Source organism: Hylaeus anthracinus, unplaced genomic scaffold, assembly GCF_026225885.1.
Source record: "Hylaeus anthracinus isolate JK02 unplaced genomic scaffold, UHH_iyHylAnth1.0_haploid 12000, whole genome shotgun sequence".
Classification (NCBI taxonomy): domain Eukaryota; kingdom Metazoa; phylum Arthropoda; class Insecta; order Hymenoptera; family Colletidae; genus Hylaeus; species Hylaeus anthracinus.
Window position 1 is genome coordinate 975,185 of NW_026534347.1, and position 13,582 is coordinate 988,766.

The window sequence follows — 13,582 nt, forward strand, 5'->3', positions numbered from 1 at the left end:
CATCTCCGATAAGATAGTCCATTTTGTGCTCAGTCAATGGGATGAGTCGATATATTTGTACGACTGTACATTTTTTCTTTCACTTTCAGTATTTGTATCCCACTTGTCCCTTTGTGGCCGAATTTCACTTTGTGGTCAAGGTTTTATTTTGGTCAAGGTTAAGAAAATTTGAGATGAGGTGATTAGAAGAGGGATAGATGAGGGGAAGGGTATTATTTTCAAAGCTTAGAGTTTAAGTCAGATGTTATTTTTATTGCCTTTAGGACTGATTTCATTTTTTTTTTTTTTTTTTTTTATTATTGTTATGTCAGATATTCAAGGCAAATGATTCGAATTTTAAATGGGTTTTTCATCAATTTCCTCGATGAAGGGCATTTACTTCCACTATATGAAAAGGATACAAAAAATATACATAACGTATGTGGAATATATTCCATTAGTTAATATAATAATACCAATATTCATTTCGCAAAACGCGTATACCTCCTAGTTGCGTTTATCATTTACTCTTACATATATCGCGTTGTATGATGAAACTAGCAAACTCATAAGTAGTAGTTTTAATAGCATTTTACGAATACAGTCGAGTACGATGCATTCTAGCCTCTAATTTAATAATTCCAAAAAATAATTGTGACAACAATTTTACTCTCTGTAGCTTAATTTAGCGACGTGTCCTTTTTCTCCATTGGTTGCAGGTGCTAACATGAAACAAAGACAATGTATAATTACACTTAACGGTAATCGGAGAAGTATTAACTAACTAGATTTGATCCTTACCCTTCCTGAAGAGCCAAGTGCTGAATTTTGGGGCATGAGGAAGATGTCATAGACCTGGAAGAGCCGTTGATTATTTATTCGTAGCAAAACAATAATAAAAGGAGCTTCAGGATTGTTGTGTTTTATAGTGAATGTTTAAACATCATCTTTCACGTGAAACTCTGTTCTGTTCTATTAAAGAATAAAATCCAGAAGCTCCTCTCGGGAAATCCTTTATTCTGTGGAGTAATCTTTTTAAATTTAATTTGTAATTTACCTCAACACCTTGCGGAGTTTGTAATGCATAAATCACAGCATCAGCAATGTCCTTGTCTTTTAACGTTGGTATTTTATCGATGATCGATTGAAGTTTGACGACTCCTCTCAACATATCTGTCATCACTGCTCCTGGACTGATGCTCTGTTAAAATACAAATATGTTTTTTTTTTTTTTTGTTGTTGTTAAAAAACAATGTCCTAAAGCCTCCTTTATTTTGGAAATCGAGATCTTACCGTGACTTTGATGTTCAGCTGAGCTTGTAGAATTTCGTGGCGGATTTCTGTACTTAAGGCATTCAGAGCACTCTTACTGGCACCGTACATACCAATTGGAAGATGTATACTCTCTGAAAAGTGCCCAGCCATACTGTAAATCGTACATGCACGTGTTTATAGTTAGCTCTGTTTATTCAAAAGTTAGAATTTCGAACTCGGTTCGTCAAAACGGATTTACGTACAACACGTCGTATAAGTCTATACCTGTTGATGTTTATTATATGCCCAAACACTTTTCTTTGTTTGATAGATTGCGTGAATTCGCGTACACAAATTGCTGGGGCTATTACATTAGTGTCCAGTACCTTACGGTATTCTTCCGTCGGCGATTCTGTAACAGAAAATTGGCGTATCAGCGTAAATTTGTCCGTTTATTAGAAAATGACTTGAACTGCGTCATCATCCAATCGTGGCAACGTGCACTTTGATTTAAAATAAAAAGCACGAACAATCGCGTTGAATTAGACGTGGCGCGAGATCACCAATTTTTGAGCATGGTGTATAATACTTGAATAGAATGAAGGTCAGCGTGTCGCGGTCAGTGACCGCTGCAAAACAACTTCGATAAACGCGTATCAAGTTTATCGTCGGTTGCGTTCGCGTGTGCATAGTCTACGTACGACAAGATTCTCGAACCAAGACTGATTTGGAATTACAGATGCTGGAATTAAAAAGCTTATAAATGAGATGGATGCATCGACATGTAAGGGTATTAATTTAAGTTATAGGCGTTATAGCCAATTGCGAGCAACGTGTATCCTCAACGAATGAATGAACACGAATATTAAGTTGAAATCATCTACCGATGATCATCGATTGATCAGCGACCCCAGCATTGTTGATAAGAGCGTCAGCGCCGCCAAATTTCGTCTGGATCCACTCGAAGGCATTCACGATGTGCTCCTCTTTTCTGAGATCGCACTCGATCGGGTAGAACATGTCTTTGTCGAGTTCCTTGGCCAGCTCCTGGAGTTTGTCCAGCCTCCTCGACAGACCTACCACTTTCACACCATGATCCACCAGGGATTTAGCGATCGCTGCACCGATCCCAACGCTGGCACCGGTCACGATCGCTACCTTTCCAACCCAACGATCCATCTTTCACTGTACCGTTCTGTAAACTGATTGCGAGAGGTTTATACGATCCTTGGGACGCCGTGTATTTTGTATTTGCTCCTCTTACTGTAGAGGAAGCTTAGTATAGCCACTACCACCAATCGGAGTGGGGCGTGCTGTATTGCTTGGAGATTGCTCGTGCTTAGTATATACAAATAAGAATGATTGTCGGTGTCTCTTTATCTGAATAATGTATTACTCGACTCGCGTATAATGAAGGTCAGTGTGCATCGTGCATCAGGAAATGCGTTCTTTAGAGATCTTTCTGTGGGAATTGTTGACTGGAATTTTGGAATTTGTTTAGTATGATTTTTTCGGGAATTGGGGTTTTTTGTTCAAATATCGACTAATTGTTTATTCCAGTTATGTTGCGTGTTATGCTCAATTCTTTAGTGTCTAACTTAAGATTAGATTTATTCTAACAAACAAAAGATAGATGCCTGTTTATTCGGTATTTGCCAAACAAAAATCAAAGATTGAATTATATAACGAAGTACGAAGGATCCTCCAAAGCGGTGTCTTTTTCTTCGGTATTATAAATCTAATTAAGTTTACTTCGAGCCGATGTATTGTCGTTTCATTGCTGCTGGAACGCCAATGATCTCATTCTGTGCCATTACTGTGACCTCGACGATCTGTGCAGAATATCAATCATTTTTTTCTACAATCGAACGCGATGTATATTTTTCGTTTACTTACCTCTACACCTTGCGGCGTTCCTAATGCATAAATCACTGCATTGGCGATGTCTTTATCTTGCAGTATCGGCATATTATCAAGAACATGCTTAGGTACGGGCCCAACCATTTCTGTCATCACAAATCCAGGACTGACGCTCTGTCGAGAACACAAACACGATAAATGATAGTATGCTACTTACTCGTGAAAGTTTCGTTGATAATAATGGTGTTATATTTTGAATGATTATTTTAAATTAAATTAATATTAGATTATTATTTGAGATCGTACCGTAACTTTTATTTTCAATTTAGAAATGATGAATTCATGACGTAGTCCCGTACCCAAAGCGGTAAGACCGTATTTACTGGGAGCGTACAGGCCGATTGGAATGGTGAATGTATCTGCATAGTGTCCCAATATGCTGCAAATTATGTGTGCATGTCAGCGTACGTACTCCTCGATTTGTTTTCGAGATTAGTTTGTTTGAGTTTAAAAGTCCAAGTTATTCTTGAAAGTAGGAACGTTAAATGAAGTTAATTTGCAAGTGAAATTACATTTTCAAGTCACTCGATATTCGTATGTTGAACTTATACAAAGTTCGTCAAAATTTACGACGAAGTTAACGACAAGTGACACAGTCGAATCGATTTACATATTACTTTGTATACTTGCATACCTGTTAATGTTAACTATATGCCCGGGCACATTGCGTTTTTTAATCGATTGCGAAAATTCCCGTGCAAAAATCGCTGGAGCTATCAGATTAGTTTCCACTACTTTACGATATTCTTCGGTGGCCGTTTCTGCAACAGAACGGAATAGATTAATATGTAACGAACAAAAGAAGGAATAGGAATTTGTTCGATTGATCGGTCATTTATAATTTCAGGTTAACAAAAAATGAAAGACATTTCCAGGTGCAAAACCTTCTTTCGTAGATATTCATTAGCCTGTGTCATAAAAACAAATGCAGCAAACAACACGTGTTCGTCGATGAATAATTCAATACTTTTTTTAGTGATTTTGTGTGAATTTAAAATCGTTTCTGCTATGGCGCGGACGTTCTGTGAATCGTGGAATAATTCAGTACCGATACCTGGGGAACTTCTTCTGTACTTTTAAAAGTTAACGAAAGAATCAATTTTTATTAAATGTACACCGTACAAAACCTGACAGGATGTAACGTAAGGCAGCGAAGTATCAGAGATACAGAAACAAATTACGATAGATTGATGTCTAGATTACTCTGGAGAAAGCCAGGATCAAGGGTCAAGTGGACCTTGATGCTACAGCAATTTCTTCATGGATCAAGTACATCAGGAAGGTTGGATTACATGGAAGCAAGAAAGATTTCTTATTCGATGAACATTGTTGTTGCGACAAACGCTATTTTAACCTACTTTTACCTGTAACGGACGACAGAGAGATGACTCCAGCATTGTTCACCAGAATGCTAGCTCCGCCGAAAGTCTTCTCGATCCACTTGAACACCTTTATGATGTCCTCCTCTTTCCTGACGTCGCATTGCAACGGATAGAACTTATCCTTGCCCAGCTCTTGAGCCAGCTCCTGAAGCTTGTCCATCCTCCTCGCTAGACCAACCACCTTAACGCCATGACCTACGAGCGCTTTAGAGGTTGCTGTTCCGATTCCAGCGCTAGCACCGGTCACAATCGCCACTTTTCCAGCCCAAAACTCCATGGTTCGCGTTATCGTTTCACAAGACACAGTATTTTCTCCGCGAGGTGCTCCATCCGTTTTATACTTGCTTTTTCATTCATCCCTGCATTCTAATGACCATTAAATGGGTCCAAGTACTAGAGAAACTTCGCAGCTATGATTTACGAGAAAATTTGACGCGTGACCTACGGTACAAATTGAGCAACAGTCCTCGACGATTAGATAACGAACACGATAGGATCAGGATATTGTATGTACATATAATACATATTCAAAGGATGTAGATGGAGTCAACGTATCGTACACTTTTTTGGAAACGTTTCTGTCTCCTTTATTTTTTCCTTTATTTTCACAACTTTATTTGTACACAGACAAATTACTTATAGCTTTGATATCTGACACAGTGAAGCTTGCAACGCTGCCTAGAAATGTGAATTTATTTGTTCGGTGGTGGAGCGTAGATATACTCGTTCTTTGGCATCACCGTGATTTCGATGATCTGAAAATAATGTTAATCGTGTAGAATAGAGAGAATCCTCGTGAAGATTTTCACGAAACAGGGTTTGCCAATTATCAGAAGACTGAAAGAAGGAGCCTGGAGGATGTAGGTTCCCATCTCTTTTAAAATCAAAGGAAAACCCCTCGTAATCGAAGCCAATACATTTATTTCCGTTTACCTCCACGTTTTCTGGTGTTCCTAATGCGTAAGCTACTGCGTCGGCGATGTCATTGGGGTGCAATATTTTCACCTGTTTAAGAACTTCATCGGGTATACAATGCACCAAATCCGTCTCTACACCTCCAGGGCTGACGCTCTGTCGGAATATGAACGCGACATGTCATTCTATTCACTATCATGGCTAAAACCTACTATTAGAAAATCTTACCGTGACCCTTATTTTCAGTTTAGAGTTGATGAATTCGTGTCGTAGTTCCGTGGACAATGCCCTCAGAGCGTATTTACTGGCCGGGTACATGCCCATTGGTTGAAACACACTCTCCGCGAAGTGACCGACGATGCTACAAATTTTCAAAAACACTCCCTTGAGGTTTATTATATTTTTCGTGTTCTTAAGTTGCCTATGTATATGTTTGAGGAACTACGTATGTACCTGTTAATATTAATTATGTGGCCAGATCCATTGCGTTTTTTCATGGACTGCGCGAACAGGCGCGAACAAATTGCTGGTGCGAGTACGTTGGTGTCTAATATTTTTCGGTATTCCTCGGTGGGGTTCTCTGTAACGAAAGAAAATACTATATATAAGGGTGATATTGGATATATATTAAGAAGGAAAAATTGGTTTTACAGATTTACCATGCATAGAGTCATAGGGTCAAATCTTGACAGGACAGAAATTAAATCGTCATTGGTATTTTACAACACGAATTATTCTATGTTAAAATGTCTAAGCCAATAATGTATTCCCAAGAGACTATTTCGTGACATTGAGAACAGCGATAAGAATCGGTGCCATTTGTTATCTATTGCGCATATGTAGTACTCATCGACATTGCAAATGCTTCCCATATCTTTGAAAGTATGATTAACGAAGCAATATTTAAAACTAATATCTCAAATATTGTTCCTGTTACTAAATTTCATGGAAGGCGTACTTTTCCGAAGTAATTTTATGAATCGACTGCGTATATCCATAACACACCATGTGTACTCGATGCACAAGGCACTTGTCTTCTTCATACAATGTATTAAAATAAGCAATACAAGGTTTACATATTCCAAACTTTACGAGGATAGACACTAGAAACAAATAAATCCTTTCTTCCAGGTGAATGATGATTCTTTTACCAATGATCATTTGCGAAGTAGCAATCCCAGCATTGTTGATGAGCACGTCAGCGCCACCCAGCTTGGTTTCAACCCACTTGAAGGCATTCGTGATGTCCTCCTCTTTCCTCAGGTCGCATTTTATGGGGTAGAACTTATCCTTGCCCAGTTCTGCGGACATCTTCTCGAGCTTTTCCATGTCTCTAGCTAAACCGACCACTTTTACACCATAGCCCACGAGGACTTTCACAGTTGACGCACCAATACCAGCACTGGCGCCAGTCACGATCGCTACCTTTCCAATCCATCGATCCATCGTTGCGGTATTGTTCTTCGAGCACTAGACCACGCGATTTTCCGTTGCCTTTATATCGCATTCGTGTTATCCGTCACTTGCGATACGAATGAAAAATTTGCGATATGCATATTCTTGTCACATTGAAATGACGAGAAACACTTGAATATATGCACGACTAACGAGAATCGTTAATTATCGACACGAAATTTTCAGTGATTAATTATTATAGAAATTCCAAAGTGTTCAACAGTCTGTTGGGTAATGTATCTGTATATAGGAATTTCAGTGGTCTACTTTTGCTTATTGTTGTTGTTCTTCTAACTAATTACAAGTATAGAAATTAATTCTCCGTCTTTATATTCATACTATACGTATATATCACATTGAATGCTGTTTCGATTGAATATCTTGTTCCTAGACAGGGTAATTTATTCGTTTACACGTTTTGCATTATTTTCTTGAGGTGCGCAGTTCAAATTATAACTATGTTACAGAAAAAACACTAAGCGACGTAATATATTATACAAATCACTTTAGGATGACAGTTCGCAACGATAACAATGCATTTTCTCGTTAAGGCAGAGCACATTTTTAATTTATTTAACTTTTTACAAAGTTTTTAGATTCTGATCAAAGTAGCGTTAATTATAAAGAATTGTATCGTAAAGGTTTATTTAGCCTGAGACTGGATATATTTATCTGCCATTGTCGCTGGAATGCCGATGATTTCACCTTGTGGCATAATTGTGAGTTCGTGGACCTTGAAAGGACGATCAATATTTTTATATTTTAACATTCCAAAATTTTAATATAATTGAACGGAATATATTTATCAATGTTTACCTCTACACCTGGTGGGGTCCCTACGGTATAAACTACTGCATCAGCGATGTCCTTGTCCATCAATACCGATATAGTGGTATCGCTATCAGCGTTTGTCACATTCTGAAACATTTCTGTTTGCACTGCTCCAGGACTGATGCTCTGGAAAAATATAAACGTATCGTGAGATTAGAACAATTTTTGGAACAATTGGAACAGAGTTTCACTAAGGAATTAAATACATTACTTTTGATGGTAAGGTGTTGAGGAAATAAAATCTTACCGTAACCTTTATTTTCTGTTTGTTCATAATAAATTCGTGACGCAGTTCCGAGCACAATCCCGTCAACGCATATTTACTGGCCCCGTACATACCAATTGGAATATGTAAGGCTGCCGCATAGTGTCCAGCTATGCTGCAAAAATATCCATATGTATGTAATTAGATGATATTTCAAATTCACTTTGTTCGATTTTGTCATATTTCGCGTTTTCATTTATTTCATCGTAGACTGAGTAATTACATACCTGTTGATGTTAACTATGTGTCCAGGCCTGTTGCACTTCTTCAAAGCCTGTGCAAATTCTCGTGCGCAGATTGCTGCCGATATCAAGTTGGTATCTAACACTTTGTAGTAGGATTCGGTGGACGAGGCTGAAACAGAAAGCACAATATAACTCCTTGCTCGTTTCCATCGAATCTTAAAAGAGTAAACGAGTACCATAACAATAGATGCTGGTAACAGTCTGATTCGGTAATATTTCTTAGTGAGCCTATTTTCCTTGTTACGAATTGTGTACAACGTAATAGCTAGATTTTAGATTCTAGAGATGTTCGTTGGGTGTCTAACAAGTTTCTCGAGCCTGGAAACTCGACGTGTGTTGTGTAATCGCGGGAGTACCAATTATCCACTTCAGCTTAGCGTGGCATGATACGTCACTAAGATTGCTCGTTCAGTATTAATTACGTAGGCACACATAGTGACACATATTTTTAGAAAGTTAGTTTATCTCTGTATATATCATCTTGGTAATAGGAAAACTTTATTAAATGAATTTTTGATTTTATACAGAGGGGTACATAGACGATTAGGCGCTTGGGTGACTTGAGTAGACCTTGAACTTGAATTGTATGTGACTGGTAAACCTCTATTAAGAAGTGAAGAATAACGACCTTGTGGAAGACTTCATATTCAATCATTTATAACTCTCATTTAAGTAAACTGGCAACCTCCTAGGTTCTCGACAACTTTAATTCAAGTATGAAGTCAGTCGGTTAAACAAGGATAGTAGAATCTTTTTCTTTTTAAACGAAGAACAAGTTTACCTTACAAAGACACAGAATTAATTTCCATACCTGCTATTCATATAAAATAAACCCTCCAGTTTTTTAAATTGCAAGCATTTTGATTTTTAGCTTTCTCCTAGCGATAAAGCTCCCAGGAAAGTGACTCTCTACCTATGATTGGTTCCGCAACGATGACTCCAGCGTTGTTGACGAGAATGCAAGCACATCCTAGTTTCTGCTCGACCCATTTGAAGGCGTTTGTGATGTCTTCCTCTTTCGTCAGGTCGCATTTTATGGGGTAGAACTTATCCTTGCCCAGTTTAGCAGCCAACTCCTCGAGCTTGTCCACTCTTCTCGCCAGACCGACCACCTTAACACCGTGTTCCACCAAAGATTTCGTGATCGCAGCACCGATACCACTGCTAGCGCCAGTCACTATTGCTATCTTTCCAGCGAAACGATCCATCTTTCACGAGTATAGTTCCAACAGGTTTGAACTGTTCGCGTGATCCAACGCTACCTTTTATTCAGTTTGAAATTCCTACCACAATGCCAGCGCGCAACTTCGATAAGTAACGCGCTAATCTCAGTTCGTGACTATCATTCGACTCTACCAACCGTCACTCATGGCAATCAGACAACAATAAACATCAATTGATCGCTGTTGCGCAAGCTCCGCTAGTTTAGTTCGTGTAAGGACAACAGTCGAAACTAGTATATCTGCGAATATCTTAATCTTCAAGCCAGCTCTTGAGAGTCGATGTTTTTTATTCTGAACGAAAAATAAAAATTCCAAATTTTTCCGTGAGAGTAGAAATAAATAAATGTTCCAGTAATCTTCTCCTATACGTATCTCCGACTTGCTTCTTTCAAGGTGAACGAGCGAAGGATTCGTTTGCTTTTTTTTCTTACGAATAAATTTGCTTTTTTTGTACCTTGTTGAGGATGAAATTCGTTCGAAGGTGTCAATGACTACGCAAAATTATTTAAAGTAATTCTATTCAACTGATAACGTCGTTATAATGATAAAGAAGACTTGGTAGACAGATTAATGAAATCATATGTGTTGCAGTAAAGTCGTTTAGTAACCATGATATTACACTATGTGTTACAGTGTGATTGCACAACGATGACGTAAACTCTTGTGGTTTCCTTTTCACATAGTTATGGTTCGAGACACAATTACTCTGATCATGCTAGATGGAAATACATTATCAATCATTTGTAATTGCTCAAGAAATTCTTGTATCTTTTTCAGATTTCGCTATCAAATCACGTGAGCGTTGCTTCAAGTTTGATTACAATAATTATTATTTGGAAAAATTATAGAACAATAAAAGAAAAATATTCCTTAAATCTTCATTGTTTCGCAGCGTAATTTGTTTACTGTGTGAAGAAACACATTATTTTCATAAGCTATTATGTAACATGACAGGCGAATGTTTTGTTCATTGGCATTGATGCAATTGCGATTATCTCTATTACGTAAGAAGAATTTTAAGTACTATCTACTTTCAGTAAGATAATGCCGTGATAACAATTCTAAACTTGGAATATCTCAAATGAAACAGACACGTTTCTATACGATGACCTAAAAAACTGGGACGGAGTCGTAAATCAGGATCATTACATGTACAGGAAAATGGTGCAAGGGAAACCACGTTGTCTAATCTACTCATTTTTAGAGAGTAGGAGTGGAAGTACGTTTACTCGGTAGAAGTTGCTTAGTCATCAGTTTTCATTACTGGAAGAGTTGAAGTGCTTAGGTGTTTCGAAAAGATTAGATATTGAAGTAGATTTACTCAATGGGAATGAATCATAAACTGCAATATTTGGTATGAGGTTGATTCGTTTCGAAAAAAATAGTCTTCATAGAGGAGGATTCAATTTAAGAAACTATTGAGAATATTTTGTAATGGTGTCCATAGATGATCCAACGGATTATTTCAGCATTCCCCAAGAACCAATTGGCGAACCAGTTCTGTAATTCTAGACAGAGAAATCGAGAAAATAGTCGTGCGAATTGCCAGCATACCGTTGGGATTGAATTCCATTGAGCAATTGTTAGACGTAACTCCTGTTCGCTTCTTCTTGATTTACTTCCTATCGATTCGTTCTCGAGACGGAAGCAGGTGGTGTCGAGAAATAGATACAGTCGAAAACTTGAAGAAATCGTTAACGATTTCGAGGAGCAACAGAATACTCGGGTGTTACCTTGTTGTATATGTGGATTCCTTGGGAAACTTGTCCACAAACGGTATGAAATATAGAAAAGTTATCCGTTTCATAATCGAGATTAGATTCTGATCAAACACGTGCCAGGCTGTTTTGTATGCTTTTTAAACAATTATCTTGTAGACAATTTGATTGACGTTTACGTACCAACTCGATGAGTTTGAACTTTTGATAATATTTTTTTTTTGATGAGAGGTGTGCGTTTACAAACTTTTTCTCATCATATAAAGTGCAGAGGAAACAGATTATTGTGAAATAGATATCGACATAGAGCAGCACTGTTCCGAAACGATTAATCTTTAACCATTGGTATTAAACCGATGACGATGTAAATTGTGCTTTGCCAGTACGTCCACGTTCAAATGTCAAGTCCGCATTAGTGCGTTTCATATATAGAATATATTATTAAGGAGGTCTTAACACATCGTCACTGGCTACAACAACAGAAATTCTTATCATCCACCAATGAGTGAATAATTGCATAGTTTTACACGTTCTTGAGGATGTACCTAACGATAGGTTGTCTAAATTTGATCGCTTTGAGTCAAAGCGATGAAATATGAGAGACTAATTCAAATACAAGCAGTACAATAAACAATTAAAATTAACATTATTTATGAGTATCGATGCAAACGGATCCCAAGAGAATGGTACAGAAGATACTGATTCGAATATCAGCGATGCAATTGTTAATTAAAATTGATATATCGATGAAAATAGAATGCAGAGAACGTTGATCGCTTTCCATGCATTCCATCGCACGTAATTGTTTAATTAACCGAGAAATTCGTCGCGATCGCGTAGTCTGCTCCAGTCTGCCTCGTTTTGTTTTATTTATCTCTGAAAGTTACAGTTCTTTTGTCAGCCTGTGTATGTTTTTAATATCCTTTTTAGCTCGACGGAAAATCGTATTCCGTGTATTACCTGTTTCCAGCGAACCGCGCGGCGCGGCGCATCGGTCTATGAGAAGCCGCCTGCAAGTCAGCATGAAAATCATAATTCTCTTGGCAGATTGCTTGCGAAATGGGTCAGGGAATTCGTGACTAAACGATATAATCCTGAATTACTTTTTAGATTTTGGAGCTGGCCAAACTCCGCAAGATCGATCGTGTAACGATTTTTTATCGCCTTATACGACTTTTATATCTAAAGATATAAAACTTTGTTTGTTAAATCGAAGAGAAAATTAATTTTTCTCTGTCTAAAGATCGTTTCATTAGCTATAAAATTTAGCTTCGAATCCATGTAAAATGTTACAATGAAAGGTATTTACGAATTCACGGGAATTTTACGACGGAGTACAGCACAAATGGCTGTCCCGTCACAGAACGATCTCGAGTGATTTCTCAAGACGAATCGCGTCTATTCATCAACTCGAATCCCCGCTATTTATCGACGGGACGTTTCAATAATCTGGAAATTTAACAATGATCTCCACTGGCTTGTACAAATAGCAAACGAGTCTCTCTAATTTCATACGAATTATATTAATGTTACATTAACTACAATTGTATCGCAATCCTTGATAGCGGCTGCAGGATCTTCCAAAGACTTTTAGAATGACCCTCTCTTTTCGTGATATCCTGTGAAATAGTATTCTGTATTATTCACGTGCTTGCTAATTAGCACGTCACGTAAGAAATGAAGCAAAGGAAATAATCGGACATGGTTATTCAAAACCGTAGATGCATTGTTAGGAGCCTTTTGACGACGTCCTTCTGCAGGTAACCAGGTTGTTTCCTGGCACTCTGCCAAAGTCAAGACTGCTGAACGAGACGACTTGAAGAACTTGGAAAGATTCTCTCCTATCCGCAGTGACGTTTCACATCATATCTCCGTCGATGCAGTTCGCAATTTCCGGCTCGTCTGGAAAGGACACTTCCACGTAGGAAGCTACTCGTCAGCGTCGATCGAGAGAGAAATAATGCGAAAATTCGTTTTCTTTTTTTTACATTGTAACCACTCAGTTTCACTTACAATTAGTATTGGTAGAAAAACTGTAGAGTGCCTAGCTCGGGAACACTAAGCTTTCGCTATTGTATCCCTATTTCTCTGATTAGGTTTGTGCAGGTAGACAATCAGTTTATCATTTAGTTTTGTACATATCGACAATTTTTGAAGGCGTCGCGCGATCGATCGTCGCAGGATTATCGCCATTTTCGCTAGACTGAGCTCAAGACTTGCGATTCAGGATGTGCCGAGGGATAGGACGTCTGCGAGATAAACGCGATGGAGCAATGGGAAAAATGTGGGATGAGGAGCCAAGGAATTTGGAAACAGGAAGACGAATCTGCAGGCTTGAGATCTCTCCATGGATAAAATAGGTTTCGTACAGGGCGCGTATCGTGACGACTTTCAC

The 13,582-nt window shown here is 38.2% G+C and overlaps 4 protein-coding genes across 6 annotated transcripts in view; 1 reads left to right on the forward strand and 3 right to left on the reverse strand.

Annotated features, from left to right (window-relative positions):
* LOC128890025 (gamma-aminobutyric acid receptor alpha-like) overlaps nt 1-13,582 on the forward strand; it is a 52,127-nt gene that overhangs the window by 3,890 nt on the left and 34,655 nt on the right. Inside the window, exon 1 of one of the 2 annotated variants that reach the window (XM_054148172.1) lies at nt 11,508-11,692. The exons of the other annotated variant lie outside the window; for it this stretch is intronic. The gene's annotated coding sequence lies outside the window, so the exon portion shown is untranslated. Of the gene's footprint in view, nt 1-11,507; nt 11,693-13,582 lie in introns of those variants that run through there. 2 annotated transcript variants of the gene reach the window in all.
* LOC128890368 (uncharacterized) lies at nt 546-9,514 on the reverse strand. The gene is made up of 19 exons (XM_054148807.1): nt 9,160-9,514; nt 8,229-8,355; nt 7,984-8,116; nt 7,722-7,862; nt 7,558-7,638; nt 6,602-6,920; nt 5,904-6,030; nt 5,679-5,811; nt 5,469-5,606; nt 4,518-4,806; nt 3,788-3,914; nt 3,400-3,532; nt 3,130-3,267; nt 2,118-2,412; nt 1,519-1,645; nt 1,273-1,405; nt 1,037-1,180; nt 781-834; nt 546-701 (listed from the first exon to the last, which is right to left on the reverse strand). Exons 1-19 carry the CDS (start codon nt 9,452-9,454, stop codon nt 660-662), a joined length of 2,976 nt encoding a protein of 991 aa, XP_054004782.1. The 5' UTR covers nt 9,455-9,514; the 3' UTR covers nt 546-659.
* LOC128890035 (farnesol dehydrogenase-like) lies at nt 2,826-4,853 on the reverse strand. 2 transcript variants are annotated; one of them, XM_054148186.1, is made up of 5 exons: nt 4,512-4,853; nt 3,788-3,914; nt 3,400-3,532; nt 3,130-3,267; nt 2,826-3,065 (listed from the first exon to the last, which is right to left on the reverse strand). In XM_054148186.1, exons 1-5 carry the CDS (start codon nt 4,810-4,812, stop codon nt 2,982-2,984), a joined length of 783 nt encoding a protein of 260 aa, XP_054004161.1. In that variant the 5' UTR covers nt 4,813-4,853; the 3' UTR covers nt 2,826-2,981. The 2 variants fall into 2 exon arrangements, with proteins under 2 accessions (XP_054004161.1, XP_054004162.1); XM_054148187.1 differs by having other exon boundaries at nt 4,518-4,852.
* Nucleotides 5,138-6,938, reverse strand: LOC128890037 (farnesol dehydrogenase-like). Its single transcript, XM_054148191.1, has 5 exons — nt 6,602-6,938; nt 5,904-6,030; nt 5,679-5,811; nt 5,469-5,606; nt 5,138-5,290 (listed from the first exon to the last, which is right to left on the reverse strand). Exons 1-5 carry the CDS (start codon nt 6,894-6,896, stop codon nt 5,228-5,230), a joined length of 756 nt encoding a protein of 251 aa, XP_054004166.1. The 5' UTR covers nt 6,897-6,938; the 3' UTR covers nt 5,138-5,227.